The 27,749-nt window shown below is 37.7% G+C and overlaps 1 protein-coding gene across 1 annotated transcript; it reads left to right on the forward strand.

Annotated features, from left to right (window-relative positions):
* Positions 1-935: 935 nt before the first annotated feature.
* NETO2 (neuropilin and tolloid like 2) lies at positions 936-27,338 on the forward strand. Its single transcript, XM_030457746.1, has 9 exons — positions 936-1,022; positions 12,732-12,788; positions 14,231-14,371; positions 15,739-15,987; positions 16,754-16,798; positions 16,888-17,015; positions 20,240-20,468; positions 23,803-23,916; positions 26,257-27,338. Exons 1-9 carry the CDS (start codon positions 989-991, stop codon positions 26,835-26,837), a joined length of 1,578 nt encoding a protein of 525 aa, XP_030313606.1. The 5' UTR covers positions 936-988; the 3' UTR covers positions 26,838-27,338.
* The last annotated feature ends 411 nt before the right edge of the window (positions 27,339-27,749 follow it).

Below are 27,749 nucleotides of genomic sequence, written 5' to 3' on the forward strand. Positions count from 1 at the left end.
GTGCGCCGTTTTATTAACTTCTTGTAAAGTAATAGCTCCATTTTAGCTGTCACTCTTGTCAGACAGCAGCCGTGCAATAGCGTGTGATGGGCTCTTCCCGGTGCCTGAGCTGCAGGCAGCAGACTGCATCCAGGCAGGCAGCTGGGCACGCCACGGGTTCTTTGCCAGCAATGAGGGAGAGAAGGGGAAGAACAGAAGACGAAAGAGACGAGCGGCTCCCTTTTACCCCAGCGGGACCCCACTCAGATCCCAAAGGCGGCCAGCCGAGGCTGTTTCACCCATGCTACCGTGCCCTGGAGAGGGGCCGCACCGTTCTCCCGTTCTGCCCTGGTCGCGGTAGTCGCGGACGTGCTGCTGGCGGCCAGCACTGCCGGGCACTTCTTCGCGGACAGGAAAATCCCAGCAGACGGGGGGGGAGGATGGGGCCAGGGGCATACAGATGCACGGCGGGGGACCTCAATGGGGCCACTACTGGCTCCCCGTAGGCAAAGGGAGAAGACGGCTGTCGCCGCCCCCGCTCGGCGCCCGGCTGGACGGGAGGAGCACAACGGCCCCGCCGGCTGCGGCTGCTTGCGGGGCTCCGTGGGGGGCGGGCACATGCGTACAAGCGGCTCATCCAGGCAAACACCCCTCATCTTAAATGAGCTTCATTTGTTAGCAGCCTCTTCAGTCGGGCTGGGAGCTGCTGGGCTGCGTTCAGACCGCCTTACAGGGAACCCCCCTCCCCCCACTACTACCTGGGGCAGGCCAGCCCCGACGGAACCCGCCGCGCCCCACTCTAGATGGGACTGAGCACGGCGCCGGCTCCGAGGTCGGGCGGCGGAGGCTGATCGCGCCCCGCGGGGGGCGCCGGGCATGGCCGCGGGCGGGCGGGGACCGGCCCAGCCGTAGCCGCGGACCCCAGCGCCCTCGCGGGGGGCCGCCGCCGCGCCCGGCCGCGGCCATGGAGCGCCGGTGATCGCCGCCGCCGCGGAGCGACCGGGAGACAATGGCTCTGCACAAACTCTGCTCGGTGCTGGAAGGTAGGAGCCGCTGGCAGCACGGCGTCCACCACGGGAAAACCTCCCCGCGCCCCGCCGGAGGGGATACCGCGCTAAGTCCCCTGCAGGCGCCCGCCCCCTCGGCTGCCCCGTGCGGCCTCCGTTCTGCCCCGGCCGCCCTCCCACCGCCAGCGGAAACTTCGGTGCGAGAGACACAGGGGCTGCGCGGGGGGGCGGCCGCTCCGATGTTGCTGGAGCTGCTCCTGTCGGGAAGCTCCCACCATCCACGCCGCCCCACCGGGCGGCTGGCGACTTCCCGGCCCCGCTCAGCGCTGCGGTGCCGCTGGCGGCTTGGGGCTGTAGGGCGGGAGCTGCCCGAAGCCGAAAGCGGGGCCGTGGCCAGCCGGGAGCCTGCAGCCACGGCGGGCGGCTCCGGTCCCCCTGGGCGCGGGCTGACTGCGGGAGCACTTCGGTTTGGGGGGGTTGCGGGAGGTCATGGTGGTACCGACCCTGCCCCAATGCCCCGTATATTCCCGAGACAGAGCAAGAGCTTGTTAGGATCCAGTCTTTTCACGGTAAAAATACTCGTTTTGCTTTCGGAACTCTCCTAACAAGCTGCCTAACAGTGATCAGGTTTTCAGCAAGGTTTTCAAAAAATCAGACACCCGAGTTACACGCTACTGCCTGACCAGTATGCACCTGTGCTTCTCTTCCCTGTGAGGCTTTTAAATCTTATTTCTAACTTCTTTAGGTTCAGAGATAAACAACTGAGGACGGCTCCTCACCCTCCTCACAAAGTATTTCTTTGTGTACGGTACTATTTCTACAGCTCGACAATGGGCGAGGTTTTTCTGCTAGAAAATAAACCTGTGTATGGCAGTTAACCTTGTGCCTCAAGAGATAATTTCTAGCATTCTGTATCTTTTTTAGCAATAGCAGGCTTGAACCGTCAGGGATTTTTTTAATTAATATTAAATTATTCCTTTAGGAAATTTTGAAGCATCTGCTTGCATTATTGAAGTTAATAAGACATTACTGCAGCTTTGGAGAACTGTTTCTGAAATGCATTGATGTCCTCCCATGGCATGAAAGTTGTAAAGAAGTCTGATTTAAATCAAGACTATTCCTATGGCCCTCAAAATCCCATGTTCCTGGACTGAAGTACAGATGTTGTGAGAATTTAAATAAATACTTTCCTTTATTAGCATAACAGACAGAAGATACTTGCTTTCAACTGTCTGCCTCTCTGTGTAGGTGTTAACCATCCACTTAGTTTAGATAACATGGGGACATAAGGCTTACACTGGGGACTCAAGATACTTACACTTTTTTTTCTACTTCCTCTTTAAGTAACACCATTAAATACCATAAACACCAACCATAAAATACAACTGGCATTTCTGTTTAATTGCTTGCTACATAGGCAGATTTAATTACATTTCAGAAATAAGGATTGCTGCAACTTTGACTATACAGGTTTTTTCCTGAACAGATATCAGGCCAATCTTTTATATAAGAAAATCACACGGGTATCCAGGTAAAAAATCCTTCTACTGGAATTTCTTTTTGAATTATTAGTAATCCATAAATTGCACAAGCCATTAGTCAATAAGCTGTTAGTATTCTAAATGCATCACTTGCCATGACTACAGAAACAACCTATCATTACTTAGGATCTTATATTCCCTTTTCTCTTCACTAGAAATCTTCATCTAGTCTGATTATTGCATCTAACCACACACGCACACAAAAGGATTCCCATAAATAGGCATGTACATATAATCCCAAAAGGAAACTGTTTTGAATAACATTCAAATTAAGCCTCTGTATTTTACAAGATGCATCCCAAATGCTGCATGGAAACTCTACCCACAATGGCAGTTATAATTTTTCTCTCCATACAAATAGTTTTATGTGCAGAACTGCATGAGTTGTTACATTATATATGATGTACAATGAAGCTCAGTGTATTGTGAAGTCATATATCTTTTAATAATACTTAAAAACAGTTAAATCTTCTGTTCTTACCAAGGAGTCCATGTATATACTTCCCTCATCCACAAAGGGTTTCATTTTTGGCTCTGTACAACAGGGCAGAAGTAAGCCCATCACACTCAGTTGGGAGCAATTCAAGTTTCTTCTAAATAGAAATGCTTGCTCAGAACTACCCTGTGCTGTTCCTCAGCTATCAATAGTAAAGGCTGATTTAAATAAACATCTTCTGTGTCATTCTTATAGCCTCCCCCATACTGTTAAGCAAAACTTCTAATAGTTTCATCCTGAAACCCATCATCTTACATTGATTATTTGCTCTCATCCAGATCTGCCAGCTAACAGTGCTGAGTGGAAGCAGTGGTGGACCATGACAACAGAGGTTGCAATAGCTGCAGGTTTTGTTGAAGTGGAACACGGCCAATGCCCACCTGCTTTCTCAGGGGTGTGTAACCTATTGGAGGCCAAGGTGCTCAAGGTTTTGGCTGTTGAAGACAAAACCTTTTCCTCCTGTCTTCAGCTTCCAATGAGATTCTAAACACACTGCAACAATTTTTTAACCCTAGCACAGCTTGTAAAATGCAACTGCTCTAAGTATTATTGTATATCTTTGTCAGTGAGAAAAGCACTTGCTTTCTTAGTAAAGCAATACCCTTGTTATGCACTGGAAGTAGATATATTTTGAATTTTCTCCTATCTGCTATTCCCCCAAAGTGTCTGCTAAGAGCTCATTCCCATTCTTCAAATACACTCCTTCTTTCATTTCTATATGCTATTTGGTTAAAAAAGCACACAATCCCTAAGTTAAATCCTGACTGTACAGTAGTTTTGGACTGTTTCAACTTACGTAGTTGCTACATCGGATTAACTTAAATAGCCATAAGGAGAAACATGTAGTTTCTGTTTTGATAACTCAACAAGGAGGCAGGTCTAGGACAAATTACTGCTACTTCTCAAAAGTCAACATTTCCAGGCTTCCAATGAGGTACAGAATTATTTCCAACTCTGGCAGGTTGCAAGACTGTGAAGTACTATGATTAACTTCCTGCCATTCTGCTCAGCCCCCTCATTTGCATTTTGGCATGATTTTAACAGCTAATTTCTCACAAACAAGTAGTGTTAGGAAGCAATGCTTCCTTCCACACAGAAGCTAAGAATTATGGCCTTCTGTTTCCAAAATCAAAAGGTGTAACAATTTCCCAAAAAACCTAAAAACAAACACAGAAAAAAAAGATTGAATAATTTATAAATTACTTTATGATTTGTTAGGATTAATAGGATTCAAAAAGCTGCTGTGTTATAAACAAGCAAAGTATTTGGTGGTATCTATTATGCCTTGCTATTAATACATATACAAACTTTGTCCAAAATGTACTGCTGCCAGAGTAGCATAACTTCAAAAGCATTAGCTCCCTAGTTTTCCTAAAATGTAGTAGACAATGACCACTAAAAATTTTGCAGAACTTTTTGGTTATAATTACATTGATATTAATAGAAAACTTCAGTGTATAAATCAGATACGTAGTTGCAGCCAGAGTACAGAATAATGCCAGATTGAAACTAAAAGAGCTATTGAATTATGCATCCCTGTCTAATGAAAAAGCTTAGATTTTCAGCAGCTTCCCGAAGGTTTGATTCACGGAGAGAGATGAGACAGGAAAAAAAAGAATTATAAGATGTTCATCATTTATGAACCTGTCAGAAATTCACAATATAATTATTTGCAAGAATAGTGAAGAGAGCTGATAAACATCTCCAATTAGACCAGAAATTGCATATGCTCTTGTACATGTTGGTTACATGCAAAAGAGGTTACACGTGCAGTGATGGGCATGCTTATCTGTACTGAAGCAAAATCTTTGTGTCTTGGATATAAGTTGGGATTCTAGCACTGCTTTTCTGCCTTATACTCCAAATTTTTTTTTTTAATTAACAAAGCACTTGTAGTCTTGGACAACTTAAATAGCTTGCTACCTTGAAATAGTTTGCTGCTTCTCTTGTTATGTAACTGACAACAGCTGCCTCAAATACTGGAGTGATCCGGGTAGGGGTGTGTAAATTTTTCAACAAAAAAGCAACAGGTAACGTCAAGAAAAATTTTACATTTCTTTTGGCTTATCTTTGTTCTTCACTCCATTTTATGTTACTGCAAAGCTGACCCACTATGCAGCAAGGATGGACTGTCAACATGTTAACAGTACATTTCACAAAGCCTCCTTCTTTAGCATATCATAAAATTCCATGAACACAGAGAAGTCTCCTTAGGTGGCAGAGTGAGGAGCTAGAAAAAAAATATTTATTTATCCTCTGTTCACAGTCAAGAGACAGCAGGACTTAAAATATTAATTCCCTAGCAGACATTCCTGAAAAATATTCTTACAGAAAAACATACTATGTTGATAATAAAGATCAAGAGTACAATCTGATCTATTTTAAAGTAAAAAATATCAGTATCCAAATGTTCTAGGAATAAGTACTCTCTGGAATGATGTGTTCAGAATAGTCATGTACAGCAGGTTCACTTCTGTCATTAACAGGGAAGCCATCTGAACTTTAAAATCAGTGCATGTATTTTAATAAGGTTTTTGGAACCCCTCATCAACATGGTTTGCTCATGCATCCTTTTCATCAGTCTCTTGCTGCACATTACTTGTAAATGGAAAAAGATCTCCCATATAAAAAGGAAAGCTTCTATTTTAAAAATGAAAGATAGTCTTCTGGCAGAGGTTTTGCTGACAGACATACCCAAAGATAGATTATAAATAACAGTATGTGGAGCAACTGGTAAAATGAAGCAGCCCACAGCTCCTTATAGATTTCTAATGGATGAAGGGATCAGAAATGTTAAATGTTTTGAGCAAACCTGGAGGGGACTCTGTCACAGATCCATCCAGGCATGAATTGTTCTGCAGATGATTTTGTTCAAAGTGACATGGGAGAACTGCATTCACTTCCTGAATCAGTTAATGTGGTTTCTCTGCAGAGATATGGACTCTTGATTTGTTTCTTTGGCAGTCTTAGAGAGGAAGCCCTACTGGAAACATCTGGAGTGAGATGAAACTCTTATATCTAAGAGCAGACCTGAGTGTACTCAGACATCCTGGTGGCTAACAAGATTTGGATCTTAGAAAGGCACTAGAATCACTGTTAATAGCTAGTGAAGCCCACTTCTGTTATCAAGCTTTTGTGAGGATTAAAAGTGGGTTGGCAACTCCACTTGCATGCTCTGGGCAAGACTTACAAATATCTAATATATGTATTGCCCAATGCACACCATCCATTACTTTATTCTGTGGCAATCCTGCAGTATATTCCAATATGAGGAAGCCACTGAAGCTCTTAATAGGCTAAGTACAGGCAGCCACCCTAACTGCTTTTCAATACTCAATCTGCAAGTGGCCTGTTGAGACCACAAGAGATAAGGGAATATATACAGACTGTGAACTTAAGAGCATGTGGGATTTGAAAACTGCTGTGTTTTCATCCTCAGCAATAGAGTTGTTTGCCTAAAAAAAAAAAAAAAAAAAGCAGTAACAGATGCAAACCAGTATTTCTTTTATTACTTAGCAAATGTCACCAAATGCTAAGGAGAGAGAAAAATCTCATTCCCTGGAATTTACAGTTTCTGTTTGAGCTAAAAAATGGCTTAAATCAGGAATGCACTTAATTATCCTTCTGGGGGGGAAAAAAAAAAAAAAAAAGAATAAAATAAATGACCATCCACACAGGATTTGACAAAATCCAGAGTATACGTTTTCTTTGTTCCACTTTACCTTGTCTGTCTAAATTACAGAAATTTGTTACAAGAAGATCAGACAATCACTGAATTTGTGCAACATGTATCATCATGGGACCCTACACTTGATCAGAGTCCTTAAAAACATCCAATTCACATACAAGTAATTTATGTTTTATATATATAATCTTGACTAGAGAATAACATGAGTTATGACATCACAAATATTCCTGCCATGATAACAGCTCACATTAATGTTTAGACATATGTGGGGGAAAAAAAGCTGGGATACTGTGATTAGCAGTTACTGAAAGTAACATTAAATTTAGCACACAGGGCAAATTAGGAGCTAGATTTAAGAACAGTACACAGAAAAGGATTCATTCCCATAAGGCAAAACATAGCACATAATTAAGATCAAACATTCCTTACTCTAGGTTCTATCTGCCAGAAATAAGCAGGCATCCTGGCAAGGTTTTCTAACATGCATGACCCATGTGTTACAAATTACTGGCTATTTGGATTGTATGTACATAAGGTGCTGCCTAATCCAGAGAGTACAGCATGGAGATGAAAACAGTGAATCCTGCTTTAAGCAATGTCTGTCATCTTTATCTCTAGGTTTCTGACTACCACTGTACTAAGAACGTGTAATACTCTAAATGATTAAGTCTTTATTTTAAAAATTGGTAGATTTTTCACTCTGTTTCTCAGTAATGCATGACTGCTCCTCAGCTTGATACTCAGATTGCCCTGCATGCATACATCTCCCACTGTCATCACTGAAGACAGACATTGCTCTCAGAGCCACACAGCAAATCCATTCTGTTTTCTCTAGATGTGAGGATCCCTAGAGCATGCAGGAAAAGCAGGGAAAAGACATACCATGGGGAGCTCAGAGCAGTACCATATCCCATGAAATCTGAACAACACATCTTGCCAGAAAGTACAAACTCATGTCAGATTTGCTGCCCAAGCACTTGTTTTTCTAAGCAACACATGGATTTATCAGCACTCAGTTGGCCACCCATTTGCTTTAAAACCAACTATATTATTTTCATAATTATTCTCATTATATTATTATTATAGAGCAAAAGGAGCCACTCATTTGTGAATCTCTACACCTCAGTACACAAATCAATTATTTTAATTTTTTTTTTCAGCTTAGATTAGTTTTAGAGAATTTTAAGAAATGGCAGCAAAGAAAATCTTGACTCCTGCAAATAATACATAGTTTACTATACCAGTTCAGGGAATTCTTTTATATTACTCCATAAGCCTAGTTCAACAACAGAGTAGTAATAAGCATTGGCTACAATAAGGCCATGTGATCTAAAATATTTCATGCAAAGAAGTGAAAAAAATGAAAATTTGATTCTTTTAGACATAGACAAAAGCTTGCTGCTTTTTCTTTATTTCTAGTTAATGTTCACACAAACTATCAGAGCTTTAAATGGTATTACAAAAACATGCTCCATAACTTGTGGTATAAAGGTCTGTAGCAAATACCAGATTCATGAATAAGAAGTCCCTCTTAATCTGTCTGCCTCAGTGGCTGTGCTGCTGTTGGCTTAATGATAGCCTCTTCTACCGTTTATATACCATGAAGTAGAAGGCTCAACATAAGGTGCAGAAGTAGTAACCACTATTGTATCTACCAACTAAACAGGGAATTTATGTCAGTCTACCTTATTTCAGTGTCTTCTAGTAGAATTCTCACCACGTTCCTCCATTAAAAACAATCATATTCACTCTTCTATCCTTTTGATATTCAATGCAGTTGTGCAGAAATCCTGTACTGCTTGTGGTGTTGCTTACATTAGTAAGCCATGTTCAGGTGGTATATTTAGATACTTACACTTTTGCTCCCTATACCACAATAGAACACAGAACAAAGGCTAGAGTTAATCTTTAATCCACACCGAAGAACAGTCATAACAGTGATACAGAGTAGACTTTAAAAGAGGAAAAAAGAAGCAGCAGAGGAATACTGTGTCCCGCAGCAAAAGTTCAAGTGCATTATAACTACTTGAATTTCAATTTATCAGACATAACAAGGTCACTCTTCATCATTCTGGAAGTGCTAGAAGACCTTTAGTTAAAGTACTGCTGAATCTCGTCTGTTGTAATTGTGTCCCCACATGCAGTACCAGAACACTGGTTCAGCACTACCTCTCCACTGCATTATCCCATAAGATCTTTCCTCTCTACAAGACAGACCCTTCCTTCTTACTGACTTGTACAGCCCAAATTAGTCTTTGAGATTCAAAAATATTTTTCCAGGAAATGGTATGAATTTAGGACACCAAGTGATTGCTTTGTTGTTTTGAAAATGCACACAAAAGCGGGTAAATTGAAGCAGTCTAAAAATATCCTTATTTTTCTCCTGTTTCTTTTTTTTTTTTCATCCAGAACATTGATAGGCCTTGTTTTCATTTAAAAAAAAATCCTGTTTGCTATCACCCACTGTCAATGTGTACAGTTGGAGGCAATACTACCTCAGATATCCCTGCCCCGTAGTCTCAGAAAGAACTGATACAAGTCTTCTCTTCACCTTTTTGCTAGCAGTGTCACAGAAATAAGGACAGCACAGAGTATTAATCAGTCACCTCTTTATCATATTAACACCCAGGGTAAAAGAAATGGCAACAGAAGGCCCTTAAATATTTGCTACCTAGGATGCTTTAAATACATCTTAAGGGTTGAGAGCACGAGAAAGATAGGCATTGCTAGGGGAAGGTGAGAAATGGAAGAGATGCAAAATGAAGAGGATAGAAAGGGCAGGGAATAAAGAAGGCAGCCTATACTTAGTAAGACAAATATTCAACCCATTTTTCTTCTGTAATTGCCTGCATATCCATGCTGTTCTGCAGGAAATACACACTGTTCTTTTGCACTTACACATGCATACACAGCTCCAGACTATTTATAGAAATGGCACAGGTTTTAGTGAAAGCCAACCAGCTTTTCTGAAGTCCTTTTAGGAGGCTTATTTCTGTGTCTACATCATTTCAAGAAGGGAAATAACTGGGTTGTGTATCTGAGCATCTATTCTTATCCTGTCTGTATCTGTACAATAGAGCACAATCACTGAAATAAACATAGGTGGTTACTGATATTTTTAAGGTGAAAAACGACAGAAAAAGTACATTATCAGTGTTAGTCCCAGTAGATATTTGTGCTAAAAGAAAAAGCACAAACCAACCAAACAAATGCCCACAACAAACTAAAACAAATGAGCACATCCCCAGATTTTTCACTGTTACTTGAAAAATGTCTGAATTAGTTTTGTTAGACAGGGAAGTATTTCCCTCATATTTTCATGTTTGTTTGCTTTATGGAAAAAAATAGAAAACCCATCTCCCATTTCAAGCAGCAGTACAAAAAGTTATAAAGAGACTTCTCCATTCTTGCAAAATAGGAGGTGGGCATAACCACATGTTCAAGAAAAGTTAATTCAGTAGAAGAACAGATCAACACAGTTCATAGAGGATTGTGGATACTGCATTTACATAAATAAAAGCCAACTTTGAAGTGTTGCTCCATAAACAGTGTAGAAAACCTTCTAACTACTATCAAGATTCTCTGTCCTGGACAAGTGGTCTCAGGAGTACAAATGCATTATAAGTTCATGCACCTAAACACAGATCATTAAATGCACAGCTTAAACACAGAAGCTGCAAAAAAAAAAAACCCTGTACATAATTTGTAAATAGTTGACCATCTATAAGAAATATTAAAAACTAAAATTCTGAAAAATAATCATATGTTAAAATGAGATTATTAAATTTTTTCATTTATTTACTTTAAAGACTAGTGAAAATATGTAACTTGAAGACCAGTAGTAGGTTCTAGATACCTTCATCTAAAGAATAAATTTTCCATCTCGGATGAGTCAGCAGTGACTAATTATTGATACTTTGTATTTGGATCATGACAGCTAGCAGGCGTATTTTTCAGTATATTAATGTGGATGAAAATACAGAATTATTGCAGTGACTGAAGTTGCAAAACTACCTACAGTTTTAGCCTATTTCATAATCCATCCCTTAAAATCAAATAAACTTTAGGAATGTAACAGTTTTTGCAAGACCCATATGGTATTTTAGAAACCCTATAGCTGTGAACTCAAAAAAGGAAAAGCAGTTGTTGGTGAGGAAAGTCTCAATTGGATATAATCTGGTTCAATATGGGTAGAGTGAAGAAAGGGCAGCAGAAACATACCTAATAAAACATAAATGCCAGATGGATAGTTTTGGGGGCAGCTTTGATTCCCTCTGTCTTTGTCCAAGATATATCTATGCCAACATTACAGGAGCATCTAGCTAAGTTCAGTCAGTATCACCATATTTTACAGCCAGAGCATGCTCACTCTGGAACTCTCTAAAGGGCTGCAAGTCTAACAGCAACACAGGGAAAATCAGATAGAGAAAATGCTGTTCCAACACAAGCCACTAAGATGCCTGAGCAATGAGAAGGGAGAAATAAGAAAATAAAATTGTGACAATATTCCTGCTGGCATTTTTTTTTTTCTTGCAGTGGTGAGGTTATGCCTCTTTGAGTTGGTATTAACAAGTAGAAAATGAACATGGGATAGGCCATAACAGGTTAAATCAAAGGTCCATCTAGCCTGGTATCTTCTTTCACAAAAACCACAAAAACAGGAAGAGTGAAGAAGTGGTGCAAATTAAATTTGCCCCAGACATTGTCCCAATTTACAGGTTAAGGTGTTTCTGAAAGTATTTTCTACCTTAGAGATGCATTATCAGGATGTGCATTACAAATAAATAAAATCTGCACTGGCTTTGAACATGGCACCTACAAGCTTTGTCTGATAACCCCTGGTTCTTGTTTTGCAAAAGACAACAAGGAGTTGCTCTCTATTCACCATCTTAATGACACTCAAAATTTTATTACTTGCATGCCATCTCTCATCAGCTAGCTTATGTCCAGGCCTTCTTAGCTAGTCCTCTCAGATATATGTTCAGAATTGTATAGATACTAACGATGGAAGCAAATGAAGGATTTGAAAAGGAGCATAGTTATATATTGTGTCATTTTCTTTTCCCTTCCTGGTAATCCCTAACAATTTGAGAAGACAAAGCTTTTTAGGAAAATCTGGACATTAAGCCTGCTTTAAAACTGTCAATGAATAGTGAAATACAGAATCTTTAATATGTGCTGTTCAGACTGACACATCTTGAATGCAGAAAAAAAAAAAAAAGTATAAATGTAATATAAAGCCCAAAAGCAAAGCCATCTAGACAGCTTCTTTTCAGAGAAGGAAGGAAGAAAGTGGGTTGGAGAAACGAGCATAACCAAATCTTCAACAGGTCCAATACTCAATTAATTCATATCCAGAAAATGCCAGCATCCACCAACACCTGACACCAACACAACAGTTCAGCAAACAAGTGCTTGACACGTGTACATCCTAGCAGCATCAGCATCCTAGCAGCTGTCACTGCTCAGAGTCTCTATCATTAGAACATGGATCTTGCTCATTTTCTACTGCCACATCATCTCCAGAAATCACAGGTATCGTGGCAGTGTTACAGTCTTGCAAGCACAGTTCTACCTATAGTGCTCCCGAAATCCATGTAGATATAAGACCATGCAATGTGCACTGTGGTCCTGATTAATTTTTTGGAAACCAATGAGGTCTTTTCTGTATGTAACAGAAATGGAGTTTTAGGATAAATAGATTTTGAGATAGCAGAGAAACATCTCATTTCAGGATATAGAAGTTATGTAGGAGATAGATACCCTTTAATTTTATAAAATGCTTGCAAATTAGCAGATATTAGACTGCTATTCTGATACATGCTTTTTCAAGGAATCTAGAAGAAATGCACTGGTCTTCTGAAGTTGAAATTTTAAGCACTTAAATGAATTACATATTTTTGTATGTGCTGGGTTGTTTTGGTTAGTGATTCTAGGTTTTGCTTCAAACAGGACTGCAGAAAACTATCTAAATTTCAATAAATTACTAATGTTTTTCCTGTCATAATTTCTCTCATCAGTGTTGCTAGTAACAATCCTTGTAGTGGAAGGGATTGCCGTTGCACAGAAGACACAAGGTACAATTTTGGTTTGATTTTCCTTCAAAAAATGTAATAGTTTTATAATTTCTAGATAAGCAATACAAGTGAAAGAAAATATTTGTGTACAGGTATTAATAGATCTTGCATTACCAATGTGTATTCTAGTATTTTCCATTTTCCTGCTCTTTACTGCATTTTTTTCCAAATAAAACCATCCGGTCCCAAGAAACATGGAAGGTCACTTGCCCGTTTTAAATTCTACAGTTTTAGGCTCTAAAGGTGGGGAAAAAAGCACCATGAAAACTAATGTGTTCTGTGCCTGACAAAGAACTTTTCAAATAGTCCACCCACAAACACTTTTGAAGCCTGCTGACTGTGGAAGACATCAGTTCTACAAACCTTATTTTCTCTTATGCGGGGTTAACCCACATATCAGAGTAAAGCAATTCTTGAACAGACACCTACAGAACTTCCTGGAATAATTTTCTCGCCCATAAATCAAAAGTTGCCAGGATACCAGTGGAAGGCAGTGTAATTTACTGGAGACAGCTAAAACTGGACTCACTCTCAAAGGTCTGCTAAGAAAACCTGCATAAATATAAATAATGAGAGCAGTATGGGAGATTTTGGAAAAAAATACCAGAAACTACATATACTGTGTCTCTCTCCAGTTCTCTGGTATGAAGGAGAATGGCCGGTGGTACTTAAGTATATCAGAGCAATAATATTATTCCTAGCTCTGTTCTCCTTGGAGAAGAAAATCTGAACAACACTTCTGCAAATGCTCCAGCATTGTGCACTGGTTTAGTAAACCACACAATCTCAGTCAAGGATCATATTTCCCTGTACACCTAAGAAAGCAATTTTGATCTTAAGAGACCCTTTAGCTACCACTGCAATATACCTATTGCTAGTCATTTTATTAACTACCAGTACACTGCATTTAATGTATTCACATATCATAATTAATTGTTATAAACATTATGTATTACAGCAAATTATTGTAAATAGCTATTCAGTCTAAGGGCTGTGTACTTCACAGTATGGAAGTCAATAGAATTTTTTGAATATAACCAATGTTTTTGATTATACTTGTATAGAGGTGAAGACAAACCATAAAATAATGCTGCTACATTGGCAGTCACTGTGACTGTTTTGTGACTGTTTGACTTAGAAGAGTATAAAAAAAAACCAAACTGAGCTGGGTAAAAAAATTACTCCCTGTAATCCCAAGGATTACAGGATATATTTGATATTCAAAACCTGTGAGCTCTTTAGGATATACCACATCCCTAAACTAAACACAAGATTTTCCTTGTTAGAAATTAACAAGTAACATATGAGAGTGTTTTCAACAAAATCAAATTACTCTCTTCTTTTATAGGATAATTTGTTATGCCAGTGTTTTACTTATGCAAAAATCAAACCTGTGTGCTTGCAGGAGAAATTTATTTGATCACTTTTTTCCCCTGCTCAAGGTGGTCAAAACATTGGAGTGAATCGCATTCCTTCTAACCAGTGTGACAATTGGGTACGGACAAGCAATGGAGGACATTTTTCTTCACCAAACTACCCTAACATGTACCCACCAAATCAGGAATGCATCTATATCTTGGAAGGTACATGCTGTATGTCTTTTGTCATGTCATAACCTTACTGGTAACAGGATAATCTTGGACTGTTAAAACTATGTCACTTTACTATACTGCCACGAATCATATATTCGAGACTTGGGACACACTAATTGTTTTTTCCTCATATTAGAATGTACCCAAAACCTACTGAAGTCTTAGCTTAATCAGATATGTATCCATTTATTAAAATATTTCCAGTAATATGTTTCAGTGGCTTTTTATTTGTATAGAATAGTACTAGCTCACAAGCACCCTCATTTTTGCTTATATGGACCCATATCTGAAGGTTTGCATCTTCCCTGACAGTGAAGACACTGGAGAGTAGATCTGTTCAGCTTCAGAGTTCAGAATTATTAGATTAATTGCCAAATATCCCTTGCATAGGACAGATTCCATGGGGCACAGAATCAGCTTCTGTGCCTCTGTCCTCACAGTCCTTATACAGAAACTTTAGAGGTACCTGAATGAGACAAAGGTCCTGCACAATTTCTAGCTAGATAAGGTCTTTCCTGCAGGGCACAGTAAATACGTGCAAACAGCTAGGAATATTTTTGATTCTTATATAAGTAAGGCAAAAGGTCTAAGCAGAGTGTTAAGAGACATATCAGTAAATCATTTTTACATTCAGAAGCAGACAGCATGTGATTCTTTAACACTGTCACTCCAGTACACAAGAGGTCATATAGCTCAATAGATAACAAGAACAAATAACACTAAATCTGTTAATAAAATATAAAGTCACAATTCTGAACTACAGATGTGCAAATCCAGTCACAAAGTAGCCATACCCACACATCTCATCAGGATTCAAGGGTCTGACCTTGTCACTGGGTCAGACTTACCAACATCTCTAGTTACCTGCCTATTAATCAAATATAGGAAGCATTTTCTTTGAGTATTCTTATAAAAGATGTCTCCTGACAAAAGATCTACAAAGTTAAGTTTAAGGTTTAGGAAACATGCAAGTGAGTTGTTCTTTCTATATATTTCCTCTGTATTCTTTTGCTACATCCCTCAGTGTAGCAAAAGAGGGTACTTTTTTGGATAATTTGTTTTCTCAGAACACTGGTTTTAATGTATATGTTAATATTAAACCTTGTTTGAATAACTTGCATATACCTTAATGCTGTGTGAAATTTATCTAATTTATTAATGTTCAAAGATTAGCAAAAAAATTCCATAAAATTCAGTGTATCTGAGTTTTTGTAGCAGAGTGCCAGATGTATTCTGTGAATTTTCCAGTCTCTTATTTTGATGTTTTGGAGGCCTGTCCACTATTTCTATTATTTCATGTTTAATGTGTTTTTTATATAGATCTCCATTTAATCTTTTGCTCAATTTTTTATGTCTAGCTGCTCCACGACAAAGAATTGAGTTGACTTTTGATGAACCTTATTACATAGAACCCTCGTTTGAGTGTCGGTTTGATCATCTGGAGGTTCGAGATGGACCTTTTGGTTTCTCCCCTCTCATTAATCGTTACTGTGGCCTGAAAAGTCCTGCACTAATTAGATCAACAGGAAGATTTATGTGGATCAAGTTTACTTCTGACGAGGAGCTGGAAGGAAAGGGATTTCAAGCAAAGTACTCATTTATACCAGGTAAAGGTGACTGAAATTCTTCTAATGACCATTTCCAAAGGCATTTCACTAACATCACTTTCAAAGCTAACTTACCCAATGTGTTAGGGTAGAACTGTGTATTATTTTCACCATAGACTCCATTAACTGAAGGACTGATATTTTTCTTTCCTTTTCTTTCCTCTACATTTACACGGAGTATGGTAAAAATAGTTGAGCAATCAGCATGAAATTCTGCCTTCATAAACCACGTCTTGAACTGTGCTACCTGCCCTAATGGAAGAGGCATGGGTACCCAAGGGAAAAGCATCTTTAGTACTGAACTTAGCTGCTTTGTATCTTTTAATAATAGCAATTACAAATTTCAAAGTGTTGATTTACTCTTCTAAACTACTCCTGTTCACATTGCTTGTTACTAGACAAATTCAACTGATAAAAATCATGTACACGGACAGATCCCCTGTACTCTTGTGGAGCTCCAGTGATTTCAGTGAAAACTGACATAGTTCAATTCAGAGTGTAATATAGGAACAAAATAGCAAATAGTAATTTTTGGTATGCTGGAAATCAGAGCTGTCAGTATAGAATTACCTTATTCAGGTAAACTCATTCTTTGGGGAATAATGTTATCATCTAAAAAAAGATGCGCCCTCTAATTGAGTCAGTAAACTGGAAAATTTTATTGTGACATAATAAAAAATGGACAAAATCTTCAGATTATACTAAACCTTGAAGTGGTTCTCAAGCACTGATGGCTCCTGTGATTCATGACTTCTTTCTGTTACAGATCCTGACTTCACTTACCTAGGAGGCATTTTAAATCCCATCCCAGGTCTAGTATTACAGTAACAATTTCTTTATAAATGAAATTTTAAATTAATACCATATTGCACTTGACAGCGATGCATATGTTCTCCCTAGACTGCCAGTTTGAGCTCTCAGGAGCTGATGGAATAGTACGTTCCAGCCAAGTAGAACAGGAAGGAAAAACAAAACCAGGACAAGCAATCGACTGCATATGGACAATTAAGGCTACTCCAAATGCTAAGGTGGGTTTCATTCATATCATTCAGCATATAATGGGGTTCCAAATCATTAGTAACAGGTAATAGTCACTAACAGTGATCTGCATAATGTCTCACTTTCACTGAAATGAATTATGTATCAGAGGCTTAAGAAATCCAGATAGAGGATTGTTACTGAAATTAAATTTACACAGTAAGACCACAGTGTTGTCCTCCTGTTAGCTGAAACTTGATACACAAAATAACTGTGAAAACTGTTTAAGCAATAGTTTTCTAGGGCATTTGACCTGGACTCTTTTACTGGAAAACCTTAGGCAAAAATGCTGGCTAACATCTTAGATAAACTCCAGTAAATCTTGCTGCCATGGTTTAAAATTTTGCCTCCAGTAGTTCTGTTGGAGAAACTGGGTTTGTCTAAAGTCAACAGAACACACATCTGCTCCTACCCAGTCTAATTCACAATGCAGCACTTCAAAACCCACTTTCATTACAGTCTGACCTAAAATGCAAGTCATTACCTGGGAGCAGCTGTAGAATTATCACTCTCTTTCTTCTGATCCTAGCTATAGGATCACATCCTCCTAAACTGCCACAGTAAAATTTCTAGAGCTTTTCTGCCCAAACCTTAAAAGGGACATACTAGCTGCTCAAGGCAAAAATTAGTAATAGGTACCTGAATATTTATGATCATGCCTGCTGAACTAGACACTGCTTATGAAAACAGCACTATCGTATGCTCTTTTAAAAAAAATTGGGGTTCATTTTTGAACAGTTTCACCAAAGAATACTTCTTGCTCCTTATAGCATACACAACTGTAATTTGGCTTCACTATGTGTATTAAAACACATTTCTTTGCTTGCATATAAAACATTAACAAGCTTTTTAAGCAGTAGCTGCCAAGATTGCAAACCTACTCCTAATAGTTAACTAACCACCCCTATTCACCAACTTCCAGATTGTTCTAAGATGGCAAACTAAGATGACAATAAGAAGACAAGACAAGGACCTAAGATTTGCTTAATACATTTCAGCTTTTGAGGAAAAGACTCAACTCTCAAGAGCCTTATACTAGCCTAAGTAATAGTACCCATTCTTCCAAAAAACAATAATAAAATCAATATTGCCACTTGAGTGGACTAAGTATCATGCTTAAGTATTTTAAGAAATTATTGAATGCTGCCAAAAGGCAGAGTTACATTTGAGTTAGTAACTGAGATAAGTTTATCCTAAATTATTATGTTGAAACATTATTGATAAATAATTCTTAAAGTATTCTGACAGTGATTTCTTAATCTTCAGTTCTGGCAGAATTATGATAAAATATATTAGATCTGATATGGAACAGTCTTTTGAGAAAAATGAGCATTGACATTTTTTAATTTTATAATTAAATCTTTTTATAATTATAAGCTTTTAAAGCTGACACAACTGTAGCAATTAAAGGATTTTTTAAATCTGCATAACATATATTTAATAAATTACCCAAAGATTTCATAAAATTTCTAGAATAACCAATATAAGAGTAAGGCCCTTTTATGTTTGCTTGTCTGTCACACTGACCTGAAGGAGCTTTGCAAGGCCGAGCTCTTTTAACAGAATTATTCCTTTGTTTTCATACACGGGATAGCTCTATTAAAAGTGTGCTAATTAATTTTTATCTTCTCTTGTGGCTTCACAGCAGATACATAAAGTCAATCATTAAATGAAAACACAATCTCTCAGCCCAAATGCTAGCTAGCACTTACAGCTCTCACACATGTTTCCAAGATAAGACATCAATGGGAGACAGGGTCTCAATGTAGCTGGAAATTTCCAGCAGTAAATCTAACAAAGGCAGTAACAAAAAATCCCCCTTAACAACTAGTTTTCAATAGAGCCTGTTAAGTGTACGTGAGGGGGTATCTTTTCTACGCACACGGAAAGATGGTTGATTTTGTTTCAGTAAATTCTTTAAAATCCAGTTTTAAAAGGCTTTAGCATTAGCTGAGGTTAAAAGCAAGATACGGCAACAGGGCAGAAAAATATGTAATACAGAAGTAGTAAGAGCAGTACTTTGTCTTCCTTGTTTCACAAACTAGATTCTTGGAGATTCTTGTCATTAGACAGATGCATGAAAAAACACACAGTGCAAAAGGGCTTTAGCATCCATAGTATCAGCCAGAAATGTAATTGTAAGCTGTACTTCAAAGGCATACAGTCTAGCCCCAAACTTAGCTGGAGAACATATTGAAGACCTCATGCATAGTGGTAGAGCACCTCTTCCCCCATGGAGAAGACCTCAGCCTCCACATGAACAGATTTCTTCTCTGACAAAGTAATGGCTATCTGAGGAATTTGTAAAGTTTGAAGAGGAACTTTATGGCATCCTTAAGTGACATAGTTACATATTTCATCAACTCTGTGATCCTGAGAATTCCAACAGAGCCATTCAAGAGATTAAAAAGTCATCTTTTCATTTAATTCTACATGAATTACAATTTTGCAGAAGTTCTCTGCTCCAGCAAAATAAATTATTTTCTTACTCTGGCAAGTGCTATCTTGATCTCCTACTTTCCTTGCTGTATATTTTCTACCATATACACTGCCTTCTCTTGGATTAGATTTCTTTTGGAGGAATTAAGATTGGCTTAAATTTATTAATTCTTCCTAGATAGCCAGCTTTTCTCCTGCTTCCATTTTTATTCAGATTACTCCTGGCTTCATGGTTTCTGTATTCTGTAATGTTGCTCTAGTTCAGTAATTAGCATTCATTCTGAAGCAACAAATTTTTATTTCTTGATTTTACCTCAGACCTTTTCTAAATAGATTCCTTCCCTCAAATTTTAACATTGTGTTTATGAATTTAAAAGGACGACAAGAAGACAGTCAAAATACCATTAAAATTCTTCCACTACATTTAATGTTTTTCTTCTGTCTACTCTAGATTAACTCACTTAGCAGTGCTGCTTAGGGCTTTCTTCAGCAAGTGTGTTACTTCTTCCTTTTTTCCCCAAAGGGAGCAAAAACACATCAAAGTAAAGTTTTAAGTAAAGATTATTTTGGGGAGAGGAGAGAAATTAAACATGCCCAAGACAAATTTCAAGTAATAATCCACGCAGGCGTGCAGTAAGAGTAAGTTTAAAAGTGGTGTGGACTGGGAGTTACCCATATGTGTAAGGGTACAAACCAACTTATTCAAGATTTGCCAAGAAAGAAAACTGCCTCCCTTACTACTTCTCTTGACTCACTAATTTCTCTTTTCTAACAGATTTATTTGCGATTTCTTGACTATCAAATGGAGCATTCCAATGAATGCAAAAGAAACTTTGTGGCTGTGTATGATGGAAGTAGCTCTATTGAAAACCTGAAGGCAAAGTTTTGCAGCACAGTGGCAAACGATGTCACGCTGCAGACCGGGACAGGCGTGGTACGAATGTGGGCAGATGAAGGCAGCAGACTAAGCAGATTCAGAATGCTGTTCACTTCATTTGTGGATCGTAAGTAGATTTTCAACTACCTATTGTGATACCAGGGTACTCCAGGTATTTTAAGAAAAGCATCCTGTTACGCAGTAGGAACACACGAAAAAGGTTGTTGCTTTTTCCTTCACATACTACCAGGTAAATTAAATACTTGCTTTAAAACAGTTATAAGTATAAACATATTTACAAAGAACACTGTCCACATTTCAGAACCTGCAAATAAGTAGAATCTAAAGCACAAAAGTAGAGTAAGCTTAGAACTGCAAAGCAAATGAAATACACAGGAAGGCCAAATAAAACACAACTGCTACTTCAGGAGATCAGACCTGTGCTCGTGCCAAAGGTTTCAGACATGTCTGCGTGACAAATGAATAGTACAGATTCGCAGTCACAGAAAACTTCTGACAGAACTGTCTGCAGTCAGTCCAAAAAGGGATTCAAGTCACCACCTTGATAAAAAATTGAGATTACAGATAAGTAGACTTTATATTCTGTTTCATAAAACAGTAGAATTTAACACAGGAGGAAACTTAGCTGTCTGCAAAACAATCTTTTTCAAGTAACAGATTTACAACAGAAATAGCTTATTGATTACTTTGCAACTGTTTATGCAACAATAGGTATTTAATGAACTTTAGATACTGTGAATATCAGTAAATACCAGTTTTAAACACACCTTGTTTTCAAAATTTATACCTGCTTTTCCAGTAGCTTTTATTTCAATACAGTCAGCATTAGCGATAGTGCAAGTTATTCCAGCTTTCCATCTAGAAAATGCTATGAACTTTGCCAGGAAAATTATCAATTTATATTACAAACATTGGAACAGAGGGTTATTGTTGTCAAGTTTCATTTTCTAGGAGGTTATTTTTGAGATTTTTTTGTTTGGTTTGGGGTTTTTTGAAGTGAAAAAGGTTGAAACAGTAACTACACCTAAAGCTAGGTAACTTTCCAAACTTGTGACTTTAAAGCAATTCAAAAGTCATTGACAGATGAAAATTTGAAAAGGTATGTGGTTATTCTTATTTACTTTCTAGCTGGAGATGCTGGCTTTCTTGGGTAGGGTAATTGAAAAGTATGAGACTGAAAAATTTTAAATAATCTACTGATTGGAATTTTTTCTAACTGAAAAAATTTAAATTATGTTTATCTTATTTTCAGATCATTAAGCTATTTTTCTCTTCTGCCTTTCTAATGATATGTAATTACATGAAACCAACCATGAAAATAATCAATATTTCTGAAAAGATTTACATAGACTAATGGTGCATGACAATCGCCTGACACACACCTAGTGCTGCTTGCAAATTTGACTAAATAATTCAGCTAGCAGTAATGTTAAAAAGCTATGGATTTGATTTCTGTCTTGATGCAATACATATGTAATACTAGATATAAAGAACACTGAAAATTTCACTAGTCTTAGGCATCAGAGTCCCGCTATGTCCTTGCCTGGACAGGAACACATCAACCATGGTGACTTTTAGACTTTGTACTCCCCAAAAAGCCAACAGATAAATGAAGTCCATTTGTGCCAACATTAAGAACTTGTGAAAAAAAGCCATGCTCAAAATGTTAAAGAAAGTCCATAGGAATGTGCTGGCAGATGGAGAAGCAGAAGCAGAATTTCAGGGAAATAACAAAGGGAACATGTCTTGCTTAATTCTACCTCTGTGCCTCCCAAAGAACTAGAACTCCATACAGATCCATATTGAAACACCAGCAGGTGTGCATGGATCCACAACACCCCCTCTGGACACAAATTTCATAGATCTTCTGTTATCTCAGGTAGATGTATTTCAGTAGATATTTTATCCTATTACATATATAACCTCTTTAAACTATTCTGTTTAAATTATGACTCTATTGATAGGGTAAAGATTGCCCAATATTGATTTCCAAATTCAGAAGTAAAAACTAATTAGTCTTATCTCCCCACATGTTCTTCCAGAGTGAACCTACTTTCAATACAGTTTCATTCCGAATTCAGTTGAACAAGGAAGATACATGTGATAGTTACTATGACACAATTTAAACACCGAAATTACATAAACTCTTCTAAAATATACTCTAAATACATTCTGTATTACAAGAAAGTGCTACAGAGGTTGCAGTTAGCTTGCAGAGCACAAGCTTCTCATGTGAAATTTCTTGCCACATTGCCAGGCATTAAGCAGTAACAGGAAGCTAATACAAAAGCTTAAAATGAGCACAGATTACCAAAATCCAGTGGAGTAAGAAATGGGAATACAGCATATATTTAGGATTTAGGAAATGCAAATTCAGAACTAAAGGCTTTAATTTTATTTTCTTTTAGGCATAACTTCTCTTTGTCTCTAAGACTCTGAAGCTTAACAGAAGAGCTGAGAAACACACTTTATTCAGGACTAGTCACCCTTCCCTTTGGGTTTTGCATTATGTTCTGGAGAACCCAGACTGAATAAATTCCATGAAACCCAACAGTGGAATGTGTATCACACATCTTTTCTGTTTAATATATAACTGACTCCACTAAATAGACATTTCTATCATAAAAATACCATATAACTGAGACAGAGAAAGAGAAAAATCAATATCTTGTCTAGTGCCCTGAATTCATAAAGAATTCCCTGTGTATATTATATGAAAATAGTAATAATTCTTTTCCAGTTTTTAATATATTTTTCTAATGTCAAGGAGCTATAACAATCATTCATGGAAGCATAAGATCTTTAGGGCAACTCTCCATTTAATTTATTTCTTCAAACTTCTAACTATATATAGACAGATAAAAAGCTAAACTGTACTGTTTCCTAATCCTTGCATTAGCTCTAATAGGAGGATCTAAGAGCTTTGATTCACAAACAGGAATGACTTGGATGCTCCCAGTTACTGAAATCTCTTACAATCACTAAAACAAGCCTCCACAGGCTGAAATCTGATTTGCCTTAAGAAAATAATGGGCTCTAAAATGCAGATGTTTGGGAACTGCTTCACAGCGACCTATACCATCTACCTAGCACATACACTGCAGACTGGATAAATATGTAATTGATGGCAAGCATGCAAGTTTTAAGTTTTATTCAAGACAAGAATTAAAGCATCTTCTTCCATTCTTGTGTTGTGTCACTGTAGCTGCTACCCATTTTGAGCAAGATTTTTTTCTATAGCATTGATAATACACCTGAAAGCATGCACACATCAAGAGAGGGTAAATCATCTGATAATTAGTGTTGTGCAGGCAAAGTGATTGCATTTGAAATGGAGATAAAGAATAACTATGCATATTAAAAGCACAGGAACTTACTAGTTTTATTTCAATGCATGTTACTGGAAATTCCTAATGTTTTCTTTTGTTTCTCTCCTGCAGCTCCCTGTTCAGGCAACACTTACTTCTGCCATAGCAACATGTGCATCAATAATTCTTTAGTCTGCAATGGCATTCAGAACTGTGCATACCCTTGGGATGAGAATCACTGCAGAGGTGAATATAGTGCAACATAGAGCCTTTATGAGCTGGGCTTGTCAGTTTGCCTTTCAAGGAAGTCATGAAATGTCTTTCCTGGAAATATGCTGAAGACAGCTATTCCACTAATCTCAGGAAGGTGTTCCAAATTTTTATTTAAACTCAGGAGACACGTAAGCTTGCTGAATATTGGTCTTACTGCTTTATGATTAAATTTCTTCCTATTCAGCATATACTCCCTATTTTAAGAGGATATCAGCTTAACAAGAAAAATAACTTAGTATTTGCCAGGTTGCATCCTATCTATTTCTAAACTTTAAATGAAGCAAGGATTGTAGGGACAGGTAATGCCTTTTATTAGAGAAAAAAAACAGCTGGAAAAAGACAGACAAGCCTTCAAGCACAAAGACCCTTTCTCAGGGATGAAATAAAAGCAACAGCCTTCAAAGACAAATGTTTTTAAATTGTATTTAAGTTGCTAATTACAGACTAACTCAGAGTAAATACAACTGCTGCATACAGTGTAAGAAAGAGGGAGAAAAAGGAATTGTTAGGGAGTCATCACTGCTAATGGAAAAGTCACATGTAAATCCCTGCTTCTAGAACTCTGAGTAAGGGAGTATTGTTTAAGGCATCAGAACTACAGTAAAGATTTTTTTCAATAGCAAATTTTATAGGAAAAATTGTCATGATTTGAGGATACTGTTATTCTGCTAAAGCAGAAATAGATTAACCTGTGCTTCAACATTAACTGAATTTTCAGAGCTGCAACTAAGTCAGTTCAAGGTCAACATTTTTACCTAGTAAAACAAAAATAATAACACATAAAACTTGAGCTTGGATTTTTTTGATAAATAGAATGGCATATGTAAGTCTGAACACAGAAGTCCTGAAAGATTTGAATATGTACTCCATTTCAAAGAAATCAACCTTGCAGGAGGGTTCAAGACCTTCTTTAGACAAGATTTTGAAATGTTTTTCGACACAGAATCCCAGCTTCATTTTAAAAATAATTATTTTTAAATTACTTTTAAATTGCATTTTTGGCAAACAAAAAAATTCACACCACTAATAAACACTCATTCAAGTTAACTTATAGAAGCTTTCCAGTTATCAAAACTAATCCATAACTGCCAAGTTCTAAATGTGGAAGTAAGCTTCCTGTAAACAAACCTTTGATAATGGTCAGTGTTCCCTCTTCTCTCTTAAATGCAATTTCCAGATCTCTTACCCATCTCTACCAACTGCTTTCTAGAATCTTGCCTAGAATCTACACTTCCCTCAGGTACTACAGTATTTTAAAAAATTGAATTCCATAAAAACCGTATCGCAATGTGAAGAAGCTGTCTTTCCCACTATTTGTACACTGACATATCTGGTGCTCAATAATTTCCCATGTCTTATGCTGAATACAATCTAAATTCTGCTTTAGTACTTGCACAGCAGATGTTTAAGAGACAGCTAAATACTGGATCCATGTTGCAAGCTAAGGGAGACTGATGCAATCAAATGAGTGATATCTAGACTTTTTTAAAAAAGGAAAAAAAAAGCTTCTCACAGTTGTGCTCAATTACTGCAATCACCCAGACTTCTTTTAGTTCACATCAATAGCTTTTTAAATCTGAGCATATTGTAACCTATCATGCCTAGGTCCAGTGACACAAAAATAGATTAAAAAGTCAATCTGGAGAAGACATCACCTTTTATGTAACAACTTTTTGTGAGAATATCCTCCAAGAATCACACTATCTAGATGACAGATGAGACAGCTTTCATAACACTCCAATTTATAGTTCCCACAAACACAGTAACACAAGTATCTAAGGGGACAAGGGGACATCCCCTCCCCAGTAAAGTTATAAATGTAACACAGAGCGAACAGTCTAAGAGTCAGAACTGTATTTCAGATACAACTTTTTATTAGCCAATTCCTTGGGACTCTGTTTAGTATATGGGTTGTTTCAAATAGCATATGATGGCATATAACTCTCTTAGTATACTCCGTGGAGTACTTAACACAACATAACACACATCCAGATGCCAGGAGCCAGTTATCTGAAGATCATACGCAACATTTAGGCTACTACATTTTCTTCCACATACTCTTAAATGCTTTTCTTCTGCTGTAGCAGATGTTGCAGAGTCTCAGTGTAGAACTGTTTTAGTTCCCCAGGACAAGTATGTTTACAGAACAGAAATACAACAGGAAGATTTTAATCTTCAAGCAAGAATTTTAAATATGGTAAACCATCTTGTTCTGTTGCTGCCATCTTATGTGTTTTCATATGAAGTACCAGTCAAAGTAGTATCAAAACTATGGAAAATAGAAGCTTTATAATGCTTGTTTTTACTTTGCAGAAAAGAAAAAATCTGGATTGTTTGAACAAATCACCAAAACTCATGGAACCATCATTGGAATCACATCAGGGATAGTTCTTGTTCTTCTCATCATTTCAATCCTAGTACAAGTAAAGCAACCTCGCAAAAAGGTTATGGCTTGCAAGCCTGCTTTCAATAAAACTGGTTTCCAGGAAGTATTTGATCCTCCACATTATGAGCTATTTTCACTAAGGGACAAAGAAATTTCTGCAGATTTGGCAGATTTGTCAGAAGAACTTGAAAACTACCAGAAAATGAGACGCCCTTCTACAGCTTCCAGATGCATTCATGACCACCACTGTGGCTCACAGGCCTCTAACATAAAACAAAGCAGGACAAACCTCAGCTCCATGGAACTTCCATTCCGCAATGATTTTGCGCAGCCGCAGCCAATGAAAACCTTTAATAGCACATTCAAGAAAAGCAGCTACACGTTCAAACAAGCGCATGACTGCCCCGAGCAAGTCATAGAAGACAGGGTGATGGAGGAGATTCCTTGTGAAATCTATGTTAGAGGAAGAGAAGATACAGCACAAGGTTCATTATCTATTGACTTCTAATTTCCTAGGGAAGGTGGTGTCAATGTATATACAAGGTGCTTGTGTATAATGACAGTGTATATATAGGAAGTGTACTATACGCAGCGTGTGAAAGGCACACACTTTTAGCTTATTATACTTCATTTTTTTAAAAAAGTCTTCATAAATAATTGTTGCTGAAAAATGGTAGATTTCCTCCCATCTTCCCAAACTATCCACCCTAGTGGAGGAATAAGACAGAGGTTTTGCATGGAAATTAAGTTAAGGATGTTGGAACTAAAAAACAACTACTAATCATTGAATACTGAATCAATGACTACTATTCTCTTCCTCCTATCATTTTCTCTTCTTTAGACATCTGCTTTTCAAGACAATTTTAATACCTCAGTTACATAATAAAAAGTAGTTAAGTGCACCTTGCATATGTCAACATAGGTGTCTTATTGTATTTGTCCAGATGAAAGTAGAGTTAGTGCTAAGTGCTAGTTAAGACTCAAGAATTATGTTACAGCCATCTGTTTCATCCTCCCTACCATTTATATAGCCTTTAATTATCAGTTTTTCTATGCTTTGTGAGAAGTGAAAAGAGCGCTGCTTTTTTTAAAAAAAATGAGTTATATTAATTTTAGTACTTTTGGAAATTTATAATCTTTGCAGCTTATGGTTAAAACAGAAGTTACTCTAGATGCAGACTTACAACAGTTTTCTTTCAAGAAGGCTTAGGATTTTAAAATATTCTGCCATATATTACAGACCCATATGGCTCACTGATTTCACAGCTCTGTAGTTTTCCAAGTATTTACATAAATAGACTGTACTGTACATTTGTCTCCTAAAATAGCCTTTTACCTTCTTCTTGCAGCCAATCTTCCCTACTGAAATCAGTTACAATATATAGCTCATATCTTTAATTGCCTGAAGAGAACTGCTCTA

This window comes from Calypte anna, chromosome 11 (assembly GCF_003957555.1).
Source record: "Calypte anna isolate BGI_N300 chromosome 11, bCalAnn1_v1.p, whole genome shotgun sequence".
In the NCBI taxonomy this organism is placed as follows: Eukaryota; Metazoa; Chordata; class Aves; order Apodiformes; family Trochilidae; genus Calypte; species Calypte anna.